The sequence below is a fragment of the Lissotriton vulgaris genome, chromosome 5 (genome assembly GCF_964263255.1).
Source record: "Lissotriton vulgaris chromosome 5, aLisVul1.2, whole genome shotgun sequence".
In the NCBI taxonomy this organism is placed as follows: domain Eukaryota; kingdom Metazoa; phylum Chordata; class Amphibia; order Caudata; family Salamandridae; genus Lissotriton; species Lissotriton vulgaris.
The window spans coordinates 1,837,993,471-1,838,020,510 of NC_141693.1; the positions used below are offsets into that span (position 1 = coordinate 1,837,993,471).

A 27,040-nucleotide genomic window follows, 5' to 3' on the forward strand; every position below is an offset into this window, starting at 1 on the left:
GCTGCCTCAGAGCTTGTAACCCACTTGGTTTTTCAGGAAAGCTAAGTCAATAGCAGAAAATCAAGCTAATGCAACAAGCATTGGCAAAGCTAATAGTCGCTATGAAAGCCATTGGCTTTGGCAAGGATTTTGTTGCCATGCTGTGCAGCATAGTGAAAACAATTTTAGGAAAGTGCCAAGGCTTTGTCAGCACATGTTAAAAAAATGTTACTGAAAAAAAAATAGTTTATTAAAACAAAAAGTAAATTTTTAGCTGTGTGCTCCCCATCCCCCTTCACCCGTTTCCCTCTCCCCAACTCTTGCTTCCTCCGTATTGCCTAGTCTCCAAACAGACTCCCAAAACAAACAGTAGAGTGGGATAGAGGATGCGGAAACACTAGAGAAGACGGCCAAAGGAGAGTGGGCTGAAGGGGCTGGTTCAAGCACACTGACAGATTGGCAGGAGGATCGGGCCAAGCACACACAACGGAGAGTGGACAGGAGAAGCTTAGGCAAGCACAGACCATAGCAGGGAGATTAAACCAGGTTGGGAGAGAAGTACCCGAGGGAGACATAGAAAACTTATTGTATAGATCAAAAACAAAAAGTAAAGCGTCTGAAAACGTGAGAAGTGGAATGGCACTATAATGCATGCATACTCCAAGGGAGGGCCAAACAAGAGGAAGGAAAGCCTATGTAAACCCAAGCAAGAGGAAGGAAAGCCTATGTAAACGACAAAATCGAAGCAAGCAAATGAGCAACCAACAGGCCAAGCAATTGGCGGGCTGTAAGTCCAGTGTAAAGTAGCAAAAAGGTCACACAGTTATAGGAAGGGAGACCTGAAAAACACTTGATCTTAAACAGAAATACAAGCATGGCTTCAGTGTACCTAAAGCATTGCAGAAAGGACTATGGCGGATGAAGAACTGCAGTAAAGGCAGCTTGTAAGAGGAGTGCTTAAGTGATTAACAGATTATCTTGCCATACCATCTTCTCTGCCACAATGTTAGTCACACAATATATAGATCTCCTGGACATTCGCTCCACCTTGTTCAGCTCTGAGCTGGGGAGCAAAATGGACTACCACTTTCTGGTGAAATACCTCCAAATGCATCCACTTAAAATTAAACGTAACGCCCAGGCGAGTCTGCAACTTCACTTTGAAGAGATGAACTGTACTCAACACCAAATAAATGGAAATAGACACATTTCTAATTTAAGAACAGCAAAGGATGATGTGTGGCAAATTTGGAGCTATCCCTGGAGCCGGCTAGCGTGTCTCGCTGCTCCGCTTCTGCTCCCTGGAGCCGGCTAGCGTGTCTCACTGCTCCTCTCCCCTTGCCGTCAGAGAGGACGCCGCTGCTCCGCTTCCGCTCCCAGCTTCCTGGAGCCGGCCAACGCGCCTCGCCACTCCTCTCCCCTTGTCCCTTGTGCCTGCACTATCGAGGGCGACGCTGCTCCTCTCCCAGTGTCCTGGAGCCGGCCGGCGCACCTCTAGGTCCACTGCTTCTTCGACTACCTGAAAGGACGTTGCTGCTCCGCTCCATCCCCCTTCTGCGGAGCCGGCCAGCGCGCCTCTTGGATCCCTCCACTTTGCTCGCTGAGCAAGCTCCGCTCTGGGTCCAGGCATAGAGCCAGCCTGCCCACCTCAAGCAGCATTCTTCCTTCCCCAACCAGTGAGTACCTTCCGATCAGAACCCTTCATTTTTATTAGCTCATTTCTAATTTCTTCTTTTTCTGATCTGAGCTACTGACCCTGTATAACTCCTTTTCAATCTTTGTTTCCATTGCCTTGCAAAAGCCACCTCTTGCTCTTATACTCTGGAGCATTCTGGATTGTGATAAGGAGAGCTACGCCCTTGTGACTTCCTGACTCCCCCTACAACTTGTGGGGAACCGTTCTACATTTCCGGGGATCCTTCCCGAGTCCGGAATATCCAGACTCCTTGGGACTAGCTGGTTGGTAAGTGAACTACGAAATTAATCTGTCATGCATAGCAGCTCTGTGAGTGTCTTTAATTCTGAAGTCAGAAGTCAGTTATACATAGCTTGTCTTTTCTCTTTTAGCTAATCTTCCCTCCAGTCACACCTGCGGTGTTCCCGGCTGTACCATCAGGAGTGGTGGTCACTATTGTTTATTTCCCCTCACTTTTTGGTCACTACTTCTTAGGAGTGAGTTCTCGCCCTCCTCTGAGAGTAGTGGTTGAACAGTGTTGGGATTAGCATCATTGCTCCTGTGAAATCAGAATTGGCTCTGTTTGGGATTCGTACGCGACAAATTGTATGCAACTAATTAACAAATTAGATCATTCCCCCTGATGCCACTAGGCATCTTTCACTAATTCTATGAATTAGAAAATGCCATGTACCAGCTAGGCAGGACCTGGCTCCTCTAGCGGAGACAAGAGTACTGCAGCAAAATAGAATAAAATTAACATTTATACTACATACAGTGCTCCATACACCTTCAAACTATCTTCAACCATCCAACCACCTGATTGGAATAAGTAGGTTCTTTATAACCTAAACAGAAGGTCACCTAGAGAACCCCTTCGAGCAGACATGCTACAACACCTTCATAAAGTACTGTTTGGAGTGGTTGTTTAAGGTCTGTTGCTGAAACTGTACCCATGCAATAGTGCGCTTACCAACAGATCCTCAACATATCTCCAGAACACAACGATTACTTTGAACTAGATTTGAAGTGAGGCAGTACTGAGCACTTACAATATCCTGACAGATGTATCCGATGGCCTCCAGTGTGGATTCTTTCATGGACTCCGTACAGTTTGGATTGGTGACATTGGTTACCAATTGTGGAATGAGCTGTGGCCACTGATCTACAGGGATTTCCGCACAGGCAATACCAGCCACACATTGTGATGCAGAGCTGGGCCTGTAGGTCTCTGTGCCCAAAGTCTGCAAGACCTAGAGAGTGGGGAAAAAAATATATATTAAGGGGGTTTACAATCAGTAAACACTTCATTAAAAACAACTGCTGATTCATTGACAAAGCGAGGCAGGGTACTGCTCACCAATAGAACTGGATAGTTAAAGTCACTGGGGTAACAAACAGCACAATCTGAATGCATAACTCCATGTAGGGCCCGTGCTCAACACCCAGGGATTTAAAAGATAGTTTTTTAAAAAGAAGAACTGTGAGGCCCCACCTCATTGTACACCTCATGTACTTGAGGAATATGCAGAGTGAGTAAAGCACTGACTGTGCTAGTTGGGTGTATTGCTGTTACCAGACACAATTATGGTGCTGTAGGAGGAAACATTGGGGATTTCTGCAAGCACATACATTTCTTGCACACAATCAACTTTCACCCCAGCTCTGATTAAAGCTAAATGTTGAGAGCTTCACCAGGACTGACCTCCCGGGACTGACCTTCTGTGAATATTGTATGTCATTGCTGGTCATGGAAGTTAAGAGGAACAGACAAGACCTGTGGGCAAGGTAGCAAAGGTCCAGGGATTCTAAGGCTTGAACAACGCTTAGATAAGCTGTTTTATAGGTGAATGGAGACACACTCGAAGTTCTGGACCTCTTGGGCTTCATGTAGAAATACAGGTTTGAGAAGTGATGAGTGTGTACTCCATAGAAAATTACAAGAGTTCTTATCAGGAATAATATCCGTTCTTTCAAGTTGTCATACAGAGGACAGAACTAATTCTGGTTGCAATAGGACATCTTTATTATTTTTTGTGGAACATGGACAGTCGACGCGTGTTTCGCCCCCTCTTGGCGAGTTGCGCCGGGGCTTTTTTCAAGGCTAATTTCACATATATGACGTATATTATTATGGTTTCCAATTTTTGTAATATCCAAAGTACAGGGAGTTCAGTACTCCAGGAGCAGAAATTCTTCTGTGAGTTGTGTTAGGCTGTTGCCGTATTCGGTCCCTGCTCCTAGTCCTCAGTCTTCGCGATAGTTCACGGGTTGAATCCCAGGGATATTATTCCTGATAAGAACTCGTAATTTTCTATGGAGTACACACTCATCACTTGTCAAGCAGACAAGACCTGCGTTTCAAAACACAACCGTGGGTCAGCAGGATAACCCATAAGGATCATAGGAGTCACAGGATAAGCATCTACAAACACTTCCCTTATGCTTACAATGCTCGCTTAACATAGTGTTTCTGCACACTTGTTTTTCTGCACATTGGTACCACTATAGTGCACTAGTGCATCCTCCCATACCCACCTAATCCTTCAACGCAACATGGACCCCATCGGCAAACACACATACAAAATCAACTACCCACCATCACTCACCAAAAAAGCCGCCAAACGCTTTAAACACAACTTCCTTAGGTCACACTCGGAAACGCTCTTTGCTGACACCTACTTCTCACCGGTCAATGGATCCCTGAACACCGATATCATCTTCCACACCACACGCAGAGCTCAATGGAGAAAAGCGTTCACCCTACTCACCGTCTCTTCCACCAGAAAATCCGCTCACAGCCTAACTCTCTCCATCACACCATCCCAAGTCTTTCCAGGCAGAGCCTCAATCACTATTTACAATAACGGGATTGTCCTATCACAATCCACAGACAGGAACCTGGAACTGCTAGACAACATGTTCCCCACCTTCAAAGAACACCTCTCCAATTCACAGACAAACACTCATATCTCCCCAGTCCCACCAACCATGACCTCACAGCTACATACTCTTCAATCAGGGACACACCTACCACCCCTGACCTCCCATCCCCTACCCACAACCCCACTATCCCAATTCAGCACTCAATCACAGACATAGATCGCTCCCCCTCATACACCGCTCTTTCCCCCGCCCCTTCTACCAACTTGCGGACCACCACACATACCTTCAACACTCCTATCACACCTACAGCGGGCATTAACACCCCGCTCGCCGCTGACAGCACAGCTCCCACCCATAACACACCTAACTTAGCCCAGCACCAGAACACGCACTCCGACAATTCCCCCCCTGTATCCCCCCCCCCCATCCTCAGTCCTCATTACCCTCTAACCAACTTCGCAGAACATACCCCCTCTTAGTTTAACTCCACCTCCCCTCAACAGGACCATCTCCAATCCCACTTCCCCCTCCTACTCTCAGCCCCCATTACCCTCCCTACACCCCCACCACGGCTACCAGTCTCCCAGCCTACACCTTGACCCCCCCGCCTACCACCAATGCCCTCACCCATAACACCAACTTCCTCCCTACCTCATCCACACCCCTCCCGCCTCCCTAACCCCATCCCGCACACCAACACAACGCAGACCTGCTCGAACACCAGCCCTCCCTCCCACCTGCACACGAATTCCCTGGTCAGCCATTCACCCCTGACTGCCACTCCCACCCCCACCACCTACCCTACGATGGAATACATCACGTCCACCCTCACTCAGATCAAAGAAGACATTCACGCCATCAAAGAACTACTCTCCACACAACCCATACACCCCCCCACCCACCTCCGCCCCCCCTCCCAACTTGTCCCCTACTCCGCCGGTGGACTCCCACCCTCATCACGCCCCACACCAGGCGTCAATCCCTGCTCATAGGCGCAGCAACTGCCCTCGTCCCCCGGATCGCCCCTGCAACCCCTCACATCTTCACCTCGCCGCCAAACTTGTCCCCCACCCCTCCGACTAACTCTCGCACTCAGCTATCCCCCAATCTGACCTCAATCCCAGCTCTTAATCGCAACAACCGCCCTCGCCGCACCCACAACTCTTCTTCTGACCTCGACACTCACCCTTCTCCGCTCCTATGACCAAGCCCCCCAAATTCACACAAGCACCCCACACCGCAACATTCCCACGATACACCCAAATCCCCTTAGACCACCCACACTAAACAGCAGATTCTCCATCCCCAATAACCTTAGAAAAGTCCCTCTCTCGCTAGAACCATCTAACACCCTCTACACACCCCGTCTCAAATGCATTCTTCTCAACTGCAGATCGGCCACGAAACATTCCGCAGCCATTGCTGACCTCTCATCGCGGGACCTTGACCTAGTCATGGAACCTCTCACCACCTTGCTACAAGCATCCAATGTACACTTCCACATGTACGCCGATGACACCCAACTTTACCTCAAATTACAATCACCCAATGACATCCTGCTCTTGAACTTAACGATCAGATGCACCCAATCCTGGCTTGCCGACAATCACCTCAAACTCAATGCCCTGAAAACAGAGTTCCTTCTGATCTCACCTCCAGCGAAGATATCCACCACTCAACATTGGTTTAAACTCCTAACCGCACTCAATGTCCAACCCACCATCGTGGACTCAGCAAAATCTTTAGGCATAACAATCGACACCAATCTCAACATGCAGCAACATATCAGCAAGGTAACAAAGGGAGCAAACTTTCAGATCAATACTCTGAGGAAACTTAAACCCTACCTCCCAGCCAAAGACTTCCAAACTGCAGTACAAGCACTAGTCATCCCACGAATTGAATACGGCAGCACCGCCCTCTGCGGACTCCCCCTAACTACAACCGCACCACTAAAAGCTTCTCTAAATGCGGCAGCGAGACTCTAAACTGGGTCAAAAAAGCACTCCCACATTACCCCTGACTTGAAATCCCTGAATTGGCTGCCTTTTGAAGCCAGAATACATCTGAAAATCGCCTGCATGACACACAAGGCGGTACACCTAAACTCACCCGGCTACCTTGCTCAGAAATTGACAATATCTGGGGGAATTAGAAACACAAGAGGCACAAACCATCTTCTGCTGAAACCTCGAAGATTCCGGAAGGAAAAAACATACAAGCGCTCCTTCTCAGGAATGGCACCTAGAATTTGGAACTCACTCCCTCCCGAAACCAGGCTTATCTCCTCCACTACACTCTTTAAAAAAGAAGTAAAAGCTATCCTCATGGCTAAATACACTTGAACTACTATCTCGAACCCTATTAACACCCTGCACCGATCTGTACTACATGTTTGACCCCTTTACTTATTTGTTTGAGTTGTCTTATTACTCACATGATTGGCTTTGCAGTCACTTATTTGTACGGTGTGATCTATTTATTTACTTGTCTGACTATGTTCCCTCATGTACCCTTCTATGTAAAGCGCTCTGATATCTGCGAAGATCTTGTTCGCGCTATATAAAACTTTTAAAATAAATAAAAAAATAAATGCCAACTGACCTTCTCTAAATCAACCAAAAAAAATGTTTTTCCATATCAAGGATGTATATTATTAACAGTGCAGCAACTTTACAGCACTTGAAAACAAAACCACCATGCCATCTCACAATTTTTTTGTTTGAATCACAACAAGCCCAACTCTCAAACAGCCTGAAGACGCTTCTACCAACAGCAACATGGTCCTCTGTTAATTCCGGGTTCAGAAAGGCTTTGAGCTCCTACACTTAACTACATCAGAATATGGAAGCATTCTAACACACACTTACTTCAGGTAAGCTAGGGTACCCACTGCATTTCTACCAAACCAAATGTGTGGTATTTCTCATTATTCACAGCATGATGGTCTGAAACCATAATTTCCATCGGTGCACACAACAGTAATAGCATCTATAATTAAACCACATTTCCTAAGCAACCATTCTAGGCACTATACTACTAAGCCCAACTTTTCACAGTGCCAGCCAATACAATCAAAATATCTGATGAGAGTACGGTCAGCTTTCAATACAGGCACGTTGAGTTACACCATCTGGGTTAGCTTTAACCACATTTTAGCAGTGGCTTGCACTGACAGACTAAAAGACACACAGCTCTTCTACATCTGGAAACTAAAACACATGCATTAAGACCTCAATATTCCACTGATAATAGAAAAAGTGAGTTACTACTAATCTGACATCTAGTACAGAGAACGTATGAACCACAGACAACTTCATAAAGAGGTAGGTGGAATTCATATCGCCTGTTGCCCAGGACATACTGTTTTGGAGCAATGGCAACAAATTCTCATTTATTTTATTCACTGAACAAGTAGGCAAATTCCTTGCAAGCACCACACACACTTTGGCTACCTGTGTACAGTATATTCTGAACCTCTTAAAAAGCAATGTCTTCAACGAAGGTAAGTTTTGTATCCGTATGTATAAGCCACTTGAACTGGTAAAGGTTTCATTAATGCAAAGGCCCAACTATTGGGGTGGGCACTCGGAGCTCAGCTTGCATTCATTGAAGTCGTTCCAGTATAAATAATTGTACATACATTTGCAAAAGTTTTGCGGCTACTTATGTTCCCAAATTACATGCAAATATAAGAAAGTCTGAAAGTGAGATTGGCGGGTTTTTTTGCTTCCAAAATAAGTACACAAAATATTAATTGGTACAATATTCAGCGATTTTAGAGTATTTTCCTTTGAGGCATCATTTAGTGATACATTTGTAATGCATGGCTGTATAAAACCAAATTAGAATATCTGAGAAGTGACAACATGGACAAATTAGGGACCCAATTACTTAAGAGTCACAAAGGCATGCCCACAGTCCATGTCCTGGTGAATATTTTATGACTCCTAAATTAGCCAGCATTTACAGAACAGGCATGGAACCCGTAATTTGGCATGAGCAAAAATGCACATGTAGATTTAGTCCTGCGAAAAATCTGCTCTGTTTGCAAATGCACTATACCTACACACCCCGTTTTCCCCCCACTCGTTGGGAATGTATGTCCTGGTCAGAAAGGCATTACCAACATTTTCCAGTGTTGGATAAATTAGAAGATGGGCTGGTAGAAATCTTTAACCATGTATGTTTATAGGTGTGCATAGACTCAAAGGGCATTCCATGTCCAAAGCTATTGCTTCCCGTCTACTTCTAGCCCCTATACGTAGATTTGTAAAAAGGTGGCAGAAATCAGAGCCTTGTCCAAACCCTGGCATAATAAAACTAATCAACACTCTCATAATAAGAACACTGCCGTGATCTGTCATCACTTACATGGCACCAAAAAGTGATTCTATATTTGTTTGAACACAAGTAGATTTAGGATGTCTTCTCGTGGACAGTACAAGTAGTTTTTTTAAATAAAATTCCACACCCCTGCAAATAAGACTTGTAGTTTAATGAAGGTCCAATTCACATCATACTGGAACAGTTGCCATAGAAGCTTTTTAAAGTTGTGAACACAGATCTCAAGGCAATGCTAACCAACAACTATTCCGTTTAGCGACACAAAAACCTAGCAAGAATGATTTCACTAGTTACTGCAACCAGGAAGAATGACCCAATCAAGCAGTTGCCCTGCTACCAAATCAATGGGTATACATACAGTGTATAATAACATGCATGAACTTCCCAGAGCAGATCAAATATTAAAGTTAGTAATACTGGCCAACACTTTAAGCTTGCGTTATATTAGATCTAGAAGAACCATACAGCATTACATTTCACTATACTTTACGGTAAGCTAGTCTTCAATAGTGCCCAATTTGAAGTATGACTTTAGCTAAATAATTTTGCCAAAGTACAATACCACAAAAAGTTAAACACCATGCCGAACATACGGTAATGAAATCGATGTGATATTCAGCTTTTCCACTGAATCAATAGTCTGTAAATGCAACCATCATTTTTCTTCTATTATTGCTTCTTTGAAATTTCAAGAAAAGTCAGCCCTGATCAGGCAGAGATGCAATGAAGTTATCACACCAAAACGCAAAGAGGAATACTTACATAGGTCTTTATTTCGCTCCGAGCATTGGCATCGATCGCTAGCCATCTCTGCTGGTACTGCGCCTTCACATCTGCATCCTTTGATGTTAAAGAATTCTTGATCTGTAGGCCAGATGCAATTCGGGCAACTTGGCTATTGCCTGGGTTTGCAAGAACTTTCGACAATTCCACCAAAAACGTCGGCTAAAAAAATTAAAGGGTGCAAGAATTAATCTGCATGACAACCATACGGTGCAGTTGTAAAAACAATTTTGAATGTGCCTATAAGTAACATCAATAGCATACATTAATGCAACCATCTTTTAAAATTCCCAGGACCCTAACCTCAGTTACAAATGAGAATGACCTGCGAGATATAAAAACATGCATCCAGAGTAAGAAATTAAAACCCATTTCCTAGACCAGAAGGTCCACAAGACCTCGTATTCGAACAGAAGTCCGCAACAATTTTGTTGTTGAAGAATGAGTCCATCAGTTTTTCATCTACGTGCTACAAGATGATCCAGAGGTGTGCTGTCCAATTTCTCTAGTGTACTGCAGATCTTCATGACTGTTCCTCCATACTCTAGTCCACCTCCGTCAAGTTACAAAACTTTCCACACATCTTTAGGTTTAGTATGCATTTAGCCACTTATGCACATACTGTATGATACTGGACACCCTGTTCTGCGGGTTTCACACTTTAGCACCTTAAGTTTGCATACCCTCATCTCTGCGCCTGCCTCATCTCAGCATATGTCTTTTAAGCAAGCAGATCACACTGCCACCAATGAGGAGGAAGGCCTGCCAAAGTGAAAAAGATGTATACACTGCACATCATGGAACAAAGTGAAGACACCAAGGAGTTTAGAGGACATATGCAGGTAGACCACAAAGTAAAAATATACATTCCATTTGCTGCCCCTCTGTAGTAACTGTTGGCAGCTCGTTAGAGGCCTCCAGACTATTCGCACCTTTACCCACCCACAGAAACAATTTAAGCCTGCAAGGCGGTCTATGGAGTTCAAAGCGATGGAATAAATGATCCAACAGTTTCTCCAACTTTGGTCTACCATAAATAAATGGAATGCAAGAAGCCTTGGGAGGGCTACAACAGACCGCAGTACAACCCAAGATTATGGAGTTTAGAGCTCGATGGATTACTCCTCATTTGAAACCCAGTATATCTTTAAGAGCGAAACATTACAAGCAGAGGTCCAACGAAGTTTAATACCTGCAATGACTCCTTGTTATAAAGATATACTGTCAGAGCCCACCCGTATTGAAAATGAGACACACTTGCAGTTTACACCTGTAGATGTGAGAATCTGGGCCAGAAAATGTGCCTATGAGCCTCAGGCGCAAATGAAGCTTTAAAGCATGCTCTGTACATATAGTCCTAGAAAGTCTGCACACTGGATGGAGTCAGTGTCGGGCCATCTTTGAGATGATTAAATGAGTCGCATGAGATGGCATATGTTCAAAAGATGTTCCCATTAAGCTGACTGTATGTACATCACCGGATATGTAGAACGCAAGATTATCTGGTTAGAATTAATTTTACCTTCTGTACAGTAGGACTAACCCAAGGTGCTGTTTTATGTGTTATCACCCTGTGTTGCATTATTTTTGCCTTTTCAACTCATGTAAGGTTTTAAATTGATATGGTTTTTATTTACTCTTTAAATAAACTGACTGCCAACCATCCATGCTTAAACACTTCCTGCTTCCACAAAATAGCAATTTAAATTCGAACAATCAGATTTTGATGTTCGGGCAAAGGTCATCTCGTCTACAAAGTATTGCATCGAACATTTTCACAGCTAACTGACATGCACCATCTGAATCCTAACGTGGCCAGGTTTTATAACTGATCACACCCACCATTCTGCCAAACTATGAGCAATGCTAGATATGCACCTCCTGTGACTTCAAGGTAAGACTTACTTGCTGAACACAGTTTTAAATCTTATAGGTTTAAAAACTGGAGAACACAATAAGTAGGCAGGTGCCTCTGGTACAACATTGGACTGTAGTGCTAATGAACAGTTAGTGCTTTGGAATCCATTCTAGGAGACTGATAATGAAAGCCTTGGATATGCTCACTGAACGAAAGAAGCTTAAGACTGCAAATGGAAAACTGGTATTTCTTCAATGACATTGGCCAGAAAAAGTATACATATTCACATATTTCTACAACCAAGAAGGAAAACCAAATCCGCACAAAGTAGACTATTTCCAATTGAGTCTTTGTTACTCTGTGACAAATTTAAAGGGTTTGAAATCAGAACGTGAAAGTAAACCCTTTCTAATAGTGTGAACACTGCAGAAAGGCAATAATTGATGACTGACTTACTCATACATTAGCTTACTCATACATTAGCTGGTGTAATCAATGTCGTTTCAGCCTAGTTAGACAAATGAAATGGAATATAAAAGAAATCCAAAGATCTCTTGGAATAAATTACATGCCGCTAGTCAAGCCCCATCTGATTGTCAAGGCGTATATTATTTAGCCTTAGCAAGACTGGCTGATACGATGATAAATTTAACTAGCCAAAATTAATTTATGCCATCACCTTCATGAAATCTGCAAATTTGTGAGGGGAAAGGGTAAATATCAGAAAATGGTATGGACCTTACTAGGGGATATAACCTGTCACAAATTCTGTGACCCATGTGTTTACCCAAAGACTGAAATGTATCTGTGTTCTTGGTCCCTTAATAATAACGATGTCAACTTTCATGGATCTTCGGGTAGATGTTTTTGGAATCCAACTGCCATTATAGGTGTGCAGGATATGCTATGTAAAACTATATTAGAATTACATGATTGGCATGGTTCCGAAATTGTTAACTTTGAAAAGTTTATGAGGATGATCATCCTAGATGTGAAAAGGGTTAGTGGTTCTAGGAAAAAGGTAGTTTATCCTAGTACATTGCGTATCCTGAATAAGGAAATAAATAAATTAGTGCGAGAGCAATTTCTAGGTAGATCTGGTGAACTAGCAAAAGAAATATCGAGGTTAAAAAGGAGAACTAGATTAAAAGCGAAACTGAAAAAGGAGAAGGAAGATTCCGTATGGATAAACTTGCAGGAGGCGGTCGTACATGGCAGGCCTAGTGAATTCTGGTCCATAGTTGGTAGGGGTTGTGGTACTAGAAGGAGCCCTCTCCCCATCCCTATATCGGAAGAGGTCTGGTCCTCTTACATTCGGAAGCTGTACGCAGGGAATGCTATAGTGGCTGTAGATAGTGCCCCTGATCTAACATCTGAAGGCCCTATTAATTTTCCAACTGAGAAAACAATAGAACAGGCCATAAAGAACATGCGCTCCTCCGGCGCAATGGGACCTGACGAATTACCTATGACGGTCCTGAAGCAGGAACCCTTGCTATGGAATAAGATCCTCTACCCACTGTTTAAATCCTGTTTTATTACTAAAACGGTCCCCGCTTCTTGGAGAGGAAGTGTATTGGTCCCTATATTTAAGAAGGGAGTTAGGGACAACCCCATGAACTATCGTTTGATAGCCCTCCTCGATTCAATCGGAAAGGTTTTTGCAAAATGTATTTTAATATTACTTAACGATTGGATCGAGGAGAATAACATCTTGCCGTTAGAACAAACGGGTTTCCGTAGGGGGCACGGTACATTAGATAACCTCACCACCCTGAATGTGATCTCTGATAAATACACTCATGTGAGAGGAGGGGTGGTGTTAGCGGCTTTTATTGATTTCTCCACAGCGTACAATAAAGTAGATCGTCGAACGCTGTGGAGAAAATTGGCAGCCCTTGGTTTACCATCTTACCTACTGGATCTGGTACGTGCTCTCCATACTGATACTTGGTGCTGTGTTCTCCAAGGTGGAGAAAGGGGACTCTCGCACCGAATCCCATCTTTGAACGGCCTTAAACAAGGCTGCCTCCTGGCTCCATTATTGTTTTCCTTGTACACTGTGGACCTTCCTGCTTCGCTGAATGCTTGTGTGGGTATAGCTCCGGTGGTAGGGGGGCCCCTATCTCTTGTTTGATGTATGCCGATGATATTCTTGTCCTAGATCTAACTCCTAAAGGGCTGGCTAATCGGCTGCAGGCTTTACATGTTTTTGCTGATGCTCACTTTATGAAGATTAATATATCTAAAAGTAAAATTATGTGTATTGCCGGGAAAAAGAAGTGCCGTTCTGAAAACTTTGGATGGTTTATTGGGGGTCAGAAATTAGAGGTTGTCAAATCCTATACCTTTTTGGGTAAAATTTCGTCCAATTTGAGCGAGAAGCTCCAGATTGAGCATACCTCACGTAAAGCCCTCGCTCATGGTAAGGGTTTTAATTCCCTCTATCTCGCCACCGGTAAAAGACACTTCTCCAGTTTACTCGGAAGTGTATAGGGCAAAGATTCCTGCAACGATACTATATGGCATAGAACTCCTAGAGCTGAAGCACTGGGGTTTCTGTCACAAAATTGAAGGGAAACTTTTAAGATCCCTATCTACCTTTAACACCGCGTGCTCCTTGGCCGCATATAGGCTTGATTTCGGCCTGAGGAGCAGCTGGGTGCAGGGATTATGTGCTCTGGTACGATGGGTGGCTTGTTTGGCCAGAGCTGAACCGGGTTCGATGAGAGCTCTCCTTAAAGGAGAACTGTTGGGCAACTTCAAAGAGTTCTCTCGATTAGTAAGGAACTTTAGAAGAGCTGTGTCACTTTTAAAGCTAGACGAAAGTGTTTTGTTCCTTCACTCACCAGCCCAGTTAAAAATCCTGCTAAAACAGGCATCGTGGGAACTGTGCTTCCAAACAGATATGAATGCAATACGAGAAAAAGGGAGTTGTGATCTCCTCCTTAACTCTTATTCTATGAAGTTGGCCCAACCTTATGCCACATGGTGTCCGTAGATTATGGTTTCTTTTAAGATACGATATATTGCCCCTAAATTTACTGTTATCTAAATGGTATGGATCTTCTCCCACGTGCAATTTCTGTAATTTGAGTATTCAGGACCGAACACATGTCCTGTTGATTTGCCCGGCACTCCGTTCTTTGCGGTTTAAATGGTTAAAACCAATAGGTTTCCTACTAGGTAGCTCTAATGTAAATATCTTTCTACAATTTCTATACTGTCCCCCAAATGAAATTTTTTGCTTTCACATTTTTAACTTTTTTAAAGTTTTTTTTAGCTATTTATTAATGTGCTATGGAGATGTCTGAGGTTGCCTATTCTGGATTATTTTGCCAATGGATGTAACTTGTATTGTGTTTGTTTATTTAATTTCTTTTTCTTTGTGTGTAAATTGTATCGTGAATTTTATGTGGCCCTTGTTGAGAGCCAAAACATAATAAAATAAATTGAATTGAATATCTGTGTTCCTTAAGCAAGCATGTATATCAAAGGCACTCAAAGGAAATGAAAGGTGCCAAGACGAACATAGAATCAATTTAGCAATTAAGAAATTAGAGCCCAGACAATTTCCTACTCAAATTGGCTAGGTGAGAGTGGGATTACTTTGAGCTCAAATGGCCAGGGTTCAATTGTGCTATTGAGAACCATCCCTTGTGGGTTAGGAGGCATGATCATATCTACACGGCAAAAGGGATAGGCTAATACCCTAACATTTATAAAAAAATAAATAAAAAAAGCCACTGCAACTCATTTTTGTCTCCCAAGCAAAAATTAAATAAATTACATTACAGTCTCAGCTGAATAATAAACAATCGTTGGTGACCAATTGAACAACGAAATATCAAGAAAGTTAACTCTTCTGTGCCAAAATCAAGTGTGCTGTTACTGAATAGTGGAACACTGGATGCTAAGCATAACTACGATTTATCACAAGCTAAGAAAAAAGTACTGAAGGCATTCTGGAAATTCATAAATCTAATGTCAGACAAGTGTGCCAATAAAGGTGTACCGACCTTGCGATTCAGAGCTAGTTGACATTTTATCTCAACCTATCAATGAGAGCTAAATGAGAATCTAGCAAACTAACTTTTACTGAAGCTAGTAGATCTACTTAAGGTGCATGAAGACTATTTTAAAAAGGAGAGCCGTGCCAATGCTCCTGAAGATTGGGCAAGATAACAGATCATCAATTGTGCTCATGTAATTAAATTTTAAAAAAAAGGCCAAAGGAGTTTGTGTATGGGAAGGGGTAAATGGGGGGTACGAGGGGTGGGAGTTATATAGTCTTAAGAAAATATTTACACTACTAAGCAATCAATTGCAACGGTACTGTTAAGTAACAAGGTGTAGTAGACTTTTTCACCTGGGTTGTATTCAGTTATTATTGGTATTTATCAAGACATTCACCAGCTTAGGAATGAAGCAATAAAATTATTGATGAGGTCAATGGGGCAGAGGACCAGAAGCAGACTAAACCGAGGGGCCAAGTTCGAAGAAAAAGTAATGGAGGCTGAAAAAACTCCAAAGTTGATAATACTGCCTATGTTCATGGGGAGATTCTCATAACCTGGGGTGCCCGTACAAGAAAGACTCCCACATCACTAAACTTCCCGAACCAGATTACACGCAAAAGGAAGCTGTTGGCAGAACGTGTTAATCATATGAGCTGGTAAGGAGTCACAAGGAGTGGCCAAATATTGATCCAGTTTTGCAAAATGCTCAATGGGTCAAGTTTAAGAGGAAACCAACAAGATGGATTACATCTATCCTATTAGACCTGGTGGAATTCCTTAACTAACCAGAAAGCCATGTTCTGGCTCGTAACTCAGAGGTGGTTGGTTATGTCAGAAAAGGCTCAGATAGAACACGCTTTAATATCTAGGCGAGAGAACGCAAGAGTCCAACACAAAACTTTTTGGGAATAAAGAAGCAAACTTTCATTAAGATCTTTGTGCCTGCTTAATGACCATAGTTTTTTTTTTTAATTTGTGTCAAAAATTAGTTTCTAGATGTAAGACTTGCCTTTTTTTTTTGTTTAACAACTCAATGGTATTGGAGGGGGCGGGTGGGAGGATAGACTTGCATGGGCTATAGGTGCAGGACCACAACCTACCCCTCTATTACAAGCAGCCCTGCATTGTCGATTAGTTTCAGAAAGTTGTTCGCTATTAATCGCTGAATGCCTCCCCTGCACGTTTCTAGCCAGTCAATGGTATTGGATGCATGCTGGTCAAACTTAAGGATAAGATGTGCGTCATCTGTGATTAAGAACATTTAAAGTCCAATGGAACATATCAGTACACATAGGGGTCGTATATAAATGTTAAACACAGAAGATGGAGAAGACACTTGTGGAGATACACTTGGGAAGGAGAAATGCTTAGTAATAAATGGAGAAAGGGCCAGACAGATCTATTTTTCAAGTTAAGAGTATGAGCGAGGCTATGGTCTTGCCAGCTATTACCAGAGCTAAGAACAAGCAATTCTTCCAGTGTCCAACGAGTCCTAGTAACTGGTGTCCCAAGTTTGCAGAAAGGCTTAGGGGCAGAATCCCATCTAGTTGGCATTTACTGTGTCAAACTCATAGCTTATGAAGAATGGCAACATATACAAATTCTGTACTGAAACATGTGCTGAACTTCATTTATCCAATATGATTAGCATAACAGAGATAGCTGGCAGAAATTGCTTTCTGGCGAGACTGGTTTTGTGGCAATATATGCCTATGTAATGTTCATTCTATATAAGTAAGCGGTTTTTAAAGTTAAGACTGTGGGGTTCCTTATCTTTGAGCAAATTTGGGAGGATTTAATATACAGTTCTACGGTGGTGACTCCTAAAGTGGCATAATTATTTGCATTAATATCGGGGAATTTGAGCTTAATTATTCAACGTTTCGTTTGATTTTGAAGAAACCCCCTTTCTTCTGGATTTGTTATTTTGACTTTCAGTATTGTCATGTTTTAGAAAAATGCACATAATCCCATGTTCTCTAACCATGTGGTACAGCACTACCCGTCAATTGAGGTTCCAATTAATTCTACACTTCTGAGCAAGTTTTTCACATATGCTTAAACTGCTATCACTCGCTAGGTACCATTAATACCGCTAAGCATTCATATATACTATTGGTGTTCCTGCCCAAGCATTCCCACGCTAGCCCATCATAATACTTTACTTACCTTCCCCAAGCCCTTACACAGCCAATCGACCCCTCTCTTTAATGGGTTTACACCAAGGGTATAGAAGACACTAAATTTCTTTTGGAGAAGGGAGGAACACAAATTGCCTCAGGGAGAGCCAAGCAGAAGGGTTGGCTTCAAGGGGCAAACCCCAAGCCATAAAAATATGGCCATATGGCAACAAGTGTGATAAAAACGTTATAATGAAAAAGGTGTATTTTTAACATGCGTTTTAAGTCCACGCTACATCACAGACCGGGTAATAACGTTTATTAATGAAACTCAAGGATACCCCATGTTCTGATGACGTTGCCACAAGTTACCAAAAATGTGTTTATGTTCTCTATTAATATAACTAATATTTGTATTAAATGTTAAGATATGTGTTAATTAACCATTTACCAGTGACGTGTTTGTAGAGCACATATACTATAATGAATGACTTCACTGTGCTCTCAAACCGGATGAGTAAGAAAAGGTATACACAGTCAAACTGATGGGCCCTGGATCACACAATGTATTAGTGGGCTGGTGGGAATGGAGTATAGGGTTGCATATTGTACAGCATAGAGTCTGTAGCGTTATGCCATCTCTTCCGTTTAACACTGAAGGTAATTGCGTTGTGTTCAGTTATTCAACCCACATCATTTCATTAGTGAAATAATATGACGTTCAATGAATACACTTATCACATCATCAAAATGCTGCTGTACACATTTGCGTAGTAATGAGATTTAAAGGTGGGTTCTCTGTTTAGGGTGTTGCCACAGACACTAAAGATCAAACATTGACAAACATGCCCGTCTAAACTCGTGCAGCAGGAGCAAATTTGTGGGGGCTTTGAGACTTTTTTGGGCAATTTAATTTCAGTCCTCAAAACGTTTTTCAATTCAAGGGGGGCGGCAGTAACGTCAACAAAAGACATATCGTTACACGGCTGGCTAGTCATCTTTGACAGACCAACTAAAGAGGCTGAAAACCTCAGTGCCCGCAATTAAATAACCAATAGCGCAAAAACCATCTTGGAGCCCTCGGAATTTGCACTTCGGATTACAGCGCTCATGGAGACTGGCCTTGTACAACATGGCTTCAGAAAAGCGGTCTATAACTGTTTAGAATCCGTTTTCACGTACAAAAATAATAGGGGCTGGGCGGGGGGGTATTGTTCCCTGCGAACCTTTATTGCAAAATGGGGGGGCGGGAGGAAGAGAAGACAGTAAATCCCGCCTGTCTCCACACCGGGTACACGCATGGATGACACTGCGGAGGCCTTTCCTCAACTGCCAAGGTGGGCTGAACTTCCCTTACGACCCACGCTGTCTCCCTGTTCCCACATGGCCTTGGCCCGGCTTTTTGCTCAGCCATATATACTTTACGACCGCCTCCTCTGTGCTCCCATTGGTTGCGTCCTTCTCTACTATTGGTCGAGCAGCTCCCAGCTCAGCATTCCTCGCGGCGCCATTGGTCGGGCCACCACCCTAAGGCTTTCCCGCTGAGGCCTGGCCGAGAGGAGAGATCCAGGCTGCGGCTCACTCCCAGGACAGCCTAAGAAGTAGCTGCAGCCCTGACGGTAGCGCAGCGACAACCCCTTTGCCCAACCCCTTCAACTTCACAGTGCAGCACCCCCAGGCCTCACCAAGTTCTCCTGCGCCGCCTGCTCCAGGAACTTCTGTGCTGCCTCCAACTCCGCTCGGTCTGTGGAGAGAGACAGGGTCAGAAACAGCATCCGTTTTGAGACCTCCCGCCCCACATCAGGCAGCCTGTCCTGCCTTCTACAGGGAGCTCCCGTTGGGATAGACACCTCCACTCACCTACCAAACACCCACACCGCTTACAGAACAATTCCCGATACAATAGGAGTCGCTCCCACGTCCTCCACTAGAACAGACACTCCACCCCTTCCACATTCAACTGGACACCCCCTCCAATATTCAATAGCCATAACAGGAAACTGTACGACCGCCTCATGATAGGCAACAACTCCTCTTAAGAGGCGGCAGCAGCACAATCAAAAACAGCCGGGATTGCGGTCCATGGAAATAAACATACTGATGCCAAGACAGTCAGAAAGAGAACCCTCACGCCTCTGGAAATGAACAGATGGGTTCAGATACGTAACAACCGCTAACCTCTCAGGAAAGGAAGACACCAGGTCAGCCGGGAATAAGAAACATGAACCCCACCAACAATTTTACATCTTTGGAAAGTAACAGGCAGGTGAAGAGACAGATGGGTTCAGAGACGGATAGTCTGCAAGGTACAGAGGCTTGTCAGACAGCTCCATGCGACTTAATGCCCTCTGCCCATTAGAGATGCTCCAACACGCCTAGACATTTTCAGCCTGGATCAAGTTCTTCATAAGGCCACTATTTTCCATCACAGAGGGGCTCGAGGGGCACTCCTCGCCTAGCTAATAGAGGCAAAAGTGGGGGGGCGCGTAGATTCCATCCCACCTCAAGAAGAGGTTTTGGCCCCCTAGCACTTCAAAAACAAATGACCCTACCACCCCTACTTCTCCAGCTGTCACCTATGTCCCACCCGCTAGCACCCTCACATGACACTCTCCCCGCGGTGCCCGACTGTCACTCCATGTCCGCATGGTACTGCTTCCTGGGGATTTGCCAGTCACCGCCACCAGAAAATTTGGCTGTTGGTTTCCCCTCTCCGTTTCCCCCTTCCCACCCGGCCTGTCAGCGTCATACCAGGGGAGACGGTCTTCTCCAGAATGGTGATGAGCTCCATGGCTAGGATTAATCGGAGGTCCAGCACCTCTGCCTACGAACTGGACCGGTATGTCCCTCCGCGGACGGCGGCAGTAAGTCCACGGGGCTAGGCGGCGGAGGCGCTCGTGCTGGCGGCAGCCCCGGCGGAGGGAGACACAAGAGGGAAGTGACGCGAAATGGGGTGGAGCCGTGCACGCCGGGTGCGGAGGGATATGAGGTCTGCGAACCGCGACGCTTTTTGATTGGACGATCAAGGGCGGGAGAGACTAAGGCAGCGGGAGGACATGACTGCGCGCGAGCCGGTCCCACAATGCATTATGGGGGAAAGAGGTAGGGCAATGATGGCACGTCAGGCGGTGGCGGAACGTGCGTCAGCGTAGGGGGTACAAAGAGTGCGTGAGGAGTTTGAGTGGGTCCGAGCGTGCAATTGTATGGGTATAGGAGTGGCAGTTGGTGCCCTCAAAAAGGGTAAGGGTATAGGGAGTCTGCGAGGGGACCCATCCAAGAGTGGTCAGGAACGGTGGTTTTTAAATGGGACGGCCCGAAAAACTTATAGGATTTGGTCGTTCTTGCCTCATTTCCATGGCCGTGCTTGATTAGTGGCGCCCACGTTTCTTTAAGAGTATGCTCTTGCTTTTGGATGTTTTTTCGTGTTGCTTTACAAAGCTAATAGAATGCGTTTTAAAACTACCATCACGCCTTCCTTCGTTCCTATAATTTACCAATATATTTAAGGTTACGAAGTACATTATTATTAGACACAACATAGGCTTTATGAAACTAAAACCAAGTTATCGCCCATTCGCGACAATGGTTCACTAATTCATGATTTCTCAATTCCACGCTATGCCAGCATCGTATCATAGCGAGGAAAAATGCAGCAGAAATCAGTAAAACCAATTTAAAAATAATCTGTGGTTGTGTGTGGAAGTATCCAATTAACGATCTGGGCGGAGTTTCATTTTCTGAAAGTTTTTTCAATGTTAAATGCAGGGTGCCACATGTCCGTCTTCCAAGACATTCAGACTGTTAGTAGAGAAACGGGGGTTGGATGCCATGGAGAAGGAATGCGGAGCATGAGCTAAAAGAAAACCAAAACATTGAAAGTAAATATCGCACAAGGCTTAATGTAAACTCTTGAAAGTATAGACAATAAAGAAGGGCAACATAGTTTTAATTAAAAAACTACCATTACATCATCCCTTTTATAATAACAGAAACGTTTCAATGTGTTTAAAAGTCCTTACATTTCCCAGGTATGAGGGTATTATGAGAGTTTCTAGTAACTTCAATGGATTCAGTGTCTGTGTCATGCTGATCATGATGACAGTCACTTGTAATAAACCAGTCTTCCCTGACCTTACATGCCTTTATGTTCACTAATTTTATGAGCTTGTTCAGGAGTTAAACTCACAAGAGCCCTTTTGCTCCACCAACCTTGTAGTACAACAGAGCCACCGGATACGTTTGAAATTTGAAAGGGACCAGAAAAAACTGAACCCCCTTTTTGCCTGGTGGGTCATTTGACTACCACCCAAGCATTCACTTTGAATTCAAAACTCTTAACACCATGTGAGCAGTCATAATACAACTTATGTTTTAGTTGAGCTGCATCTACTCGTTCTTTCACCAATTTGGCTTTGTCACAGTGACAAATCTTTTCTTTGGGTATGATATCTTTAACCCAATCTGGACAAATTTGAGACCTAGCTTTTCTTTTCCTTAGTAGACAATAGGGAGAGACACCAGTCGTGTAATGAGGAGTAGGATGGTATGCCCATATTTTTTATCTTAAAAATCCTCTGCAGGAACCCTGCTGGCCAATGCAGATTGCATTCCTTCCTTTAAGCATCTAGTCATTCTTTCCACCAGACCATTCGAGGTCGGCCAGTACAATGCCACCCTAAAATGTCTGATGTTACGATTTTGAATTACATTCTTTATTTGGGAAGAAATGAAATGAGTCCGTTGTCAGTGACCAACTCTTTAGGTGAATATTTATAAAGGGGGTTTACCCAGTTAGAAATACAGGGACCTGGGTTATCAATGCGTAATGGGAAGGGGTCCCAGTATTTAGGAAAACATTTGACCAAAAGGATGAAACATACTCAAACAAACATAAATTCAGTCCGCATTGTTTAATTCACAATGGGATGATACATAGAATATGTAAACTTTTCACAGTGATTAAACCGTAGTTATTCGTAGTGCCCCAAAGGGAAGGACAGGGGGGTATTGTGAAATAGTGCTGGGAATTGGTGAGGGAAAGTGCAAGGATTCGTACGTGATAGTAAAATCAGTAATTCACACTTGGTTTACAGGGTTACAACATCTGTACCATAAAACATGACCACCCGGTTCATGTAACTTATTTTTACACAGAGATCATACTCCTAATGTTCCATGAATGAAAATAATGTGGTGTGGAGTTGACAATGAAGAACCGTAAGTTGTCGACGTTTCGACCCTCTGGCGTGCAGATATTAATGTTAATCTTGCGGTGGGGTCTTCATCAGGACCAGGGTGTAGGGGACACGTAACCTATTTAGAATGCAAATATATGTATTAAAATTATGGGCGAGTATCCCTAAATTATTTCAAAAAACGATGCATACCATCCACATAATGGAAAGTCACGCCAAAACTGGCGGGGACGGGATAGTTATCTATCGGCGCAAGTCATGGCATGTAGTTAACTCTAGTCGGAGTATAAATGTAATTTAAAGAGTGAAAAATCAAAAAGTCAAAAACATAAGGAGATGGGCCTGATCCGCACTAGTGGACAGGTCAGCATTCACTAGGAAGTATTAATAAAGTCACCGGAGTATCCCCAATGCATAAGTAAGGCACAGGGTACGTTCAAATGGGTATATGCTTTGGTATAATTGATGCCGTTAACAAGGGAGAACATGTCAGAGTGAGACTTACCACGGGAGTGGTATACACAGGACCCGATATGGTGAAGATTCAGGGTCACTTTGAGGAGAATCTAATGAAGATACATTAAAGGACAGAATTCAGACATGGGGCCGTGCTTGGAAACGCATCTGTAAATTAACCACATGGTGAGTAACTCACCGAAGTATAGCCGAGTTGTTACTAGTATGTTTGAAGATCGGAGGGGTTCCTGGTGCCACCGGTACTGTGCAGTCTAACAAAATGAAACAATTACACTCATTAGAAAGCTCATAAAACCATCAAGTGGTCTAACTAATTGGTTTGAAGGGACCGAGTCAGACAACTCACCAGCAAGCCGTCTTCGGGACACGTCCCACGGGGATCGTGTTTTAGGGAGATCGAGTGAATCTAGACATAAAGAAAAGTGCAGGGGCATTAGCGTAAAAATGCCTGCAAGGGTAGTCGAAAAGATCGTAGGAGCCCTCAGGAGTCAGGAAAGCCCGCTTACCGGTTAAGGAATGAATCCGGTTCCCGACGCTGCTCTCAATTGAAATGACGAGGCAGTGTTCCGGGTATCGGATTGTAACCAAGGAGACAAGGTCACGTGGTGGCTGACTCAAGCCGTGGACACAGTGGAAAGACTCCCAAGACTAAGTGGAGTAGTGTGAAAGTCCGTTGTCACGGTATCGTGTGGAGTCAGTTCAGGACATATCAAAGGTGTAATGCCCTCACGTAATAGGAGCAATAAACCAACAAACTGGAGTCACTAATTATTATTAAGGCTTGATGATGTACTGAAGTGAGCGGTCTGTATGATATCTACATGTCAAATTAGATTAACTGATCATACCGCGTTGTTTAATCACCGTGAAAAGTTTACATATTCTATGTATCATCCCATTGTGAATTAAACAATGCGGACTGAATTTATGTTTGTTTGAGTATGTTTCATCCTTTTGGTCAAATGTTTTCCTAAATACTGGGACCCCTTCCCATTACGCAACTCTTTAGGTGGTCCTTCATTATAAAAAAATCATAATAATTTTATTATCCATGAGGATTTTGCAAATGGAACAAAATCAAATAAAATCCATTTTGACAAATAGTTTACTAGAACCAGTAAGAATTTCTTATCAGAGGGTAGTAAAATAAAAAGTGTTCTGGAAAGTCTAATGCAACTTTAGACCAACGTTTCTCTGGAAAAGAAGTGTGTAAAGGGGTTTGGTGGGTGAGCTAGTGTTTAAGTGCCACAAGATGAAATCCAGTTGACTACTCAAGAATCCAGACCAGGCCACCAAAAGTATTGTTTTACATTTTTGCAAGTGGCTCCCACTGCCAGATAACCCTGGTGGGCAGTTTGAAAAAGTTCAGGTCTGACTGCAATTGGCAGAACAGTAACATTGTTACGTAAGAGGATTCTCTTAAGTGAGAGTTCACTCGCAATGTGTGAGTAAGGTCTAAGAGGGGCTTCTAAAGATCTTTCCTTTGGTTACCCTTTTTTTACAAATTCCATTACTAATGATAAAACATCATTTTTAGCCGCAGACAACCAGTCTTCATGTGAAACCAAATTGGAGGAGCTTAAGATGTTTTCTAGTGTAGCCACAACTTATTCAACACCTTTAACATCCTCAACAGAGTCAACATTTTAAGAGGCACTCTGTATAAAAAGTCTTCCCTAGAGTTTTTGCCCCCAGGAATGTAATCAATTTTGAAGTTGTATTCTTGTAGCCGTGATAGTATCTGACCAATCTTGCTAGTGCTTTTCCTGAGCCATTGCCATTGAGTAAGTGGTTTAAAGGCTTGTGGTCTGTGAATAGATCAAAACTCGTACTCCACAGGAAAGTTTGACATTTTTCAATGGCACAAGAGCACTTCAACACCTCCCTCTCGATTGTATTATAATGAGGCTCTGATGCTCTCAACGAGCGCAAGGTAAAGGCGACATTACCATAAAATTGAGCTAGTACAGCACCTTTCCAAATTTAACTTCAGTTGCATCAACAGTTAAACTTAATTTCAGTCTGGTTTAAATGCAGAGAAAGCTGGAGCAGGCATGATTACAGATTTTACTTCTTTAACAAATGCCTCTAGAGCTGCATCATCCCAGACTAACTGTACTTTCTTTTGCAACAAGTTTCTAAGTGGTTGTACTATTAAGGCATATCCTTGAATAAGCTTTGAATAGTACTTGCTCATGCCAAGGAATGATTTCAAGGTGTCCTTGTCATGAGGAGAAGTAGCATCGTATGGCTTGTACTAATGAAAATTTGAGGTGAATACCATTACTGTAAATATGATGACCTTAATAGTCTAACTCCTCTTTGACTAGATGACATTTCACAGGTTTCAGGGCGATGCTCGCTTTAAATACCATGAGTACTTTATGTAGTTTGTGTTCTGCTATTGTATTCGAAAAAATCAAAACATCATCTTAGTAAACTTGTGTATCTGGTATGTCTGCTAGAATCATGTCCATCAACGTTTGGAACACACTCGCTGCCTATGCAAGACCAAAAGGTAACCTTAGATATTTGTAGGCTCCATAAGGTGTGACGAACGTTGTGAAGTCTTGCAAATCTGCAGCGAGAGGGATTTGGTGATAAGCAGAGTGTAGGTCCAATAAAGAGAAGAACTTAGCTCCACTTATGTTTGATAGTAGGTCATTTATGTTTGGCAATGGGTGGCAATCAATGACCAAATTTTGTTGAGTGTGCGTAAGTCTGCACAGAGCCTAATAACCCAATCCTTTTTGTGTACTATGACCACCAGACTTACCCACCCGAGGAGTCTGTTTGTGCAATAACTTCTTCTCTGACTAGTTTCTCTAGTAACATTTTAAGTACAGATCTAACAGATAAAGGTACTGGTCTAACTTTGAGCGAAATGGGAATGGCATTTGTTTACAGTTTAATTCTATGTTCGAATTTGTGAAGGGTACCAATCTTTTTGGAGAAAACCTCCGGGGAAGTGTCTATTATTTCTGACAATACACTGTCATTACAACTGTCAATTGATGCTATTTGGATATCATTTAACCTGACTGGATTCGATGAACCAGGCACAAGCATAAGTCCTAACCTTGCTACGTCTTGCTAAATATCAATGCATTTCCCTTTCTTTGCCACATATGTTTTAAATATGTTTACCTACCTAAGCGTTTTAGATTATCCAGACAGTAACCAACCAACCATATCCATATCCTGGTCACCATATGCTTTGGGAAATGCACCAGGAGCGTGCAAAGGTTTAGTCCCAGAATACATTTGATTATACAATGCTTCCGAAATAATCGTAAAGAGAGCTGAATCAGCCATCATATAAAGCTTCATTTCACCAATGTATATGTCACAAAGTGCTTTTTTTTCAGGTTTCACATCCAGTGTCTACATCAAGTGTGAGGACTACTCTTGATAACTCTTGTGAACAGTCCTCTGTAACAGAAGCTCTAACAACTGAAATAATTCGAGAGGTATCCCCAACACTTTTGCAAACACTGCCAAAATGTCCCATTTTGTGCCATTTGGTACTCCTTTTTCCTACAGCAGGAAAGGAAACATGACTGACAATCACATCTATAACAATATGTCCTGGTTTTTTTCTGTGGAAATTTGTTGTTCTTACCCCTGTAAGATAAACCGTTAATTGAATCTATAGTTTGTATGTTGTTGACAAGCTGCGGATTAAGATATGCTAATACTTT

The 27,040-nt window shown here is 43.1% G+C and overlaps 1 protein-coding gene across 1 annotated transcript in view; it reads right to left on the reverse strand.

Annotated features, from left to right (window-relative positions):
- KPNB1 (karyopherin subunit beta 1) overlaps window positions 1-20,630 on the reverse strand; it is a 142,518-nt gene extending 121,888 nt beyond the window's left edge. The window contains exons 1-4 of the mRNA XM_086924307.1: window positions 20,419-20,630; window positions 19,353-19,411; window positions 9,650-9,832; window positions 2,707-2,907 (exon numbers count right to left, since the gene is read on the reverse strand). Coding sequence (XP_086780433.1) covers window positions 2,707-2,907; window positions 9,650-9,832; window positions 19,353-19,411; window positions 20,419-20,458 — 483 coding nt within the window. The 5' untranslated portion in view covers window positions 20,459-20,630. The remainder of the gene's footprint in view (window positions 1-2,706; window positions 2,908-9,649; window positions 9,833-19,352; window positions 19,412-20,418) is intronic.
- Window positions 20,631-27,040: the final 6,410 nt, after the last annotated feature.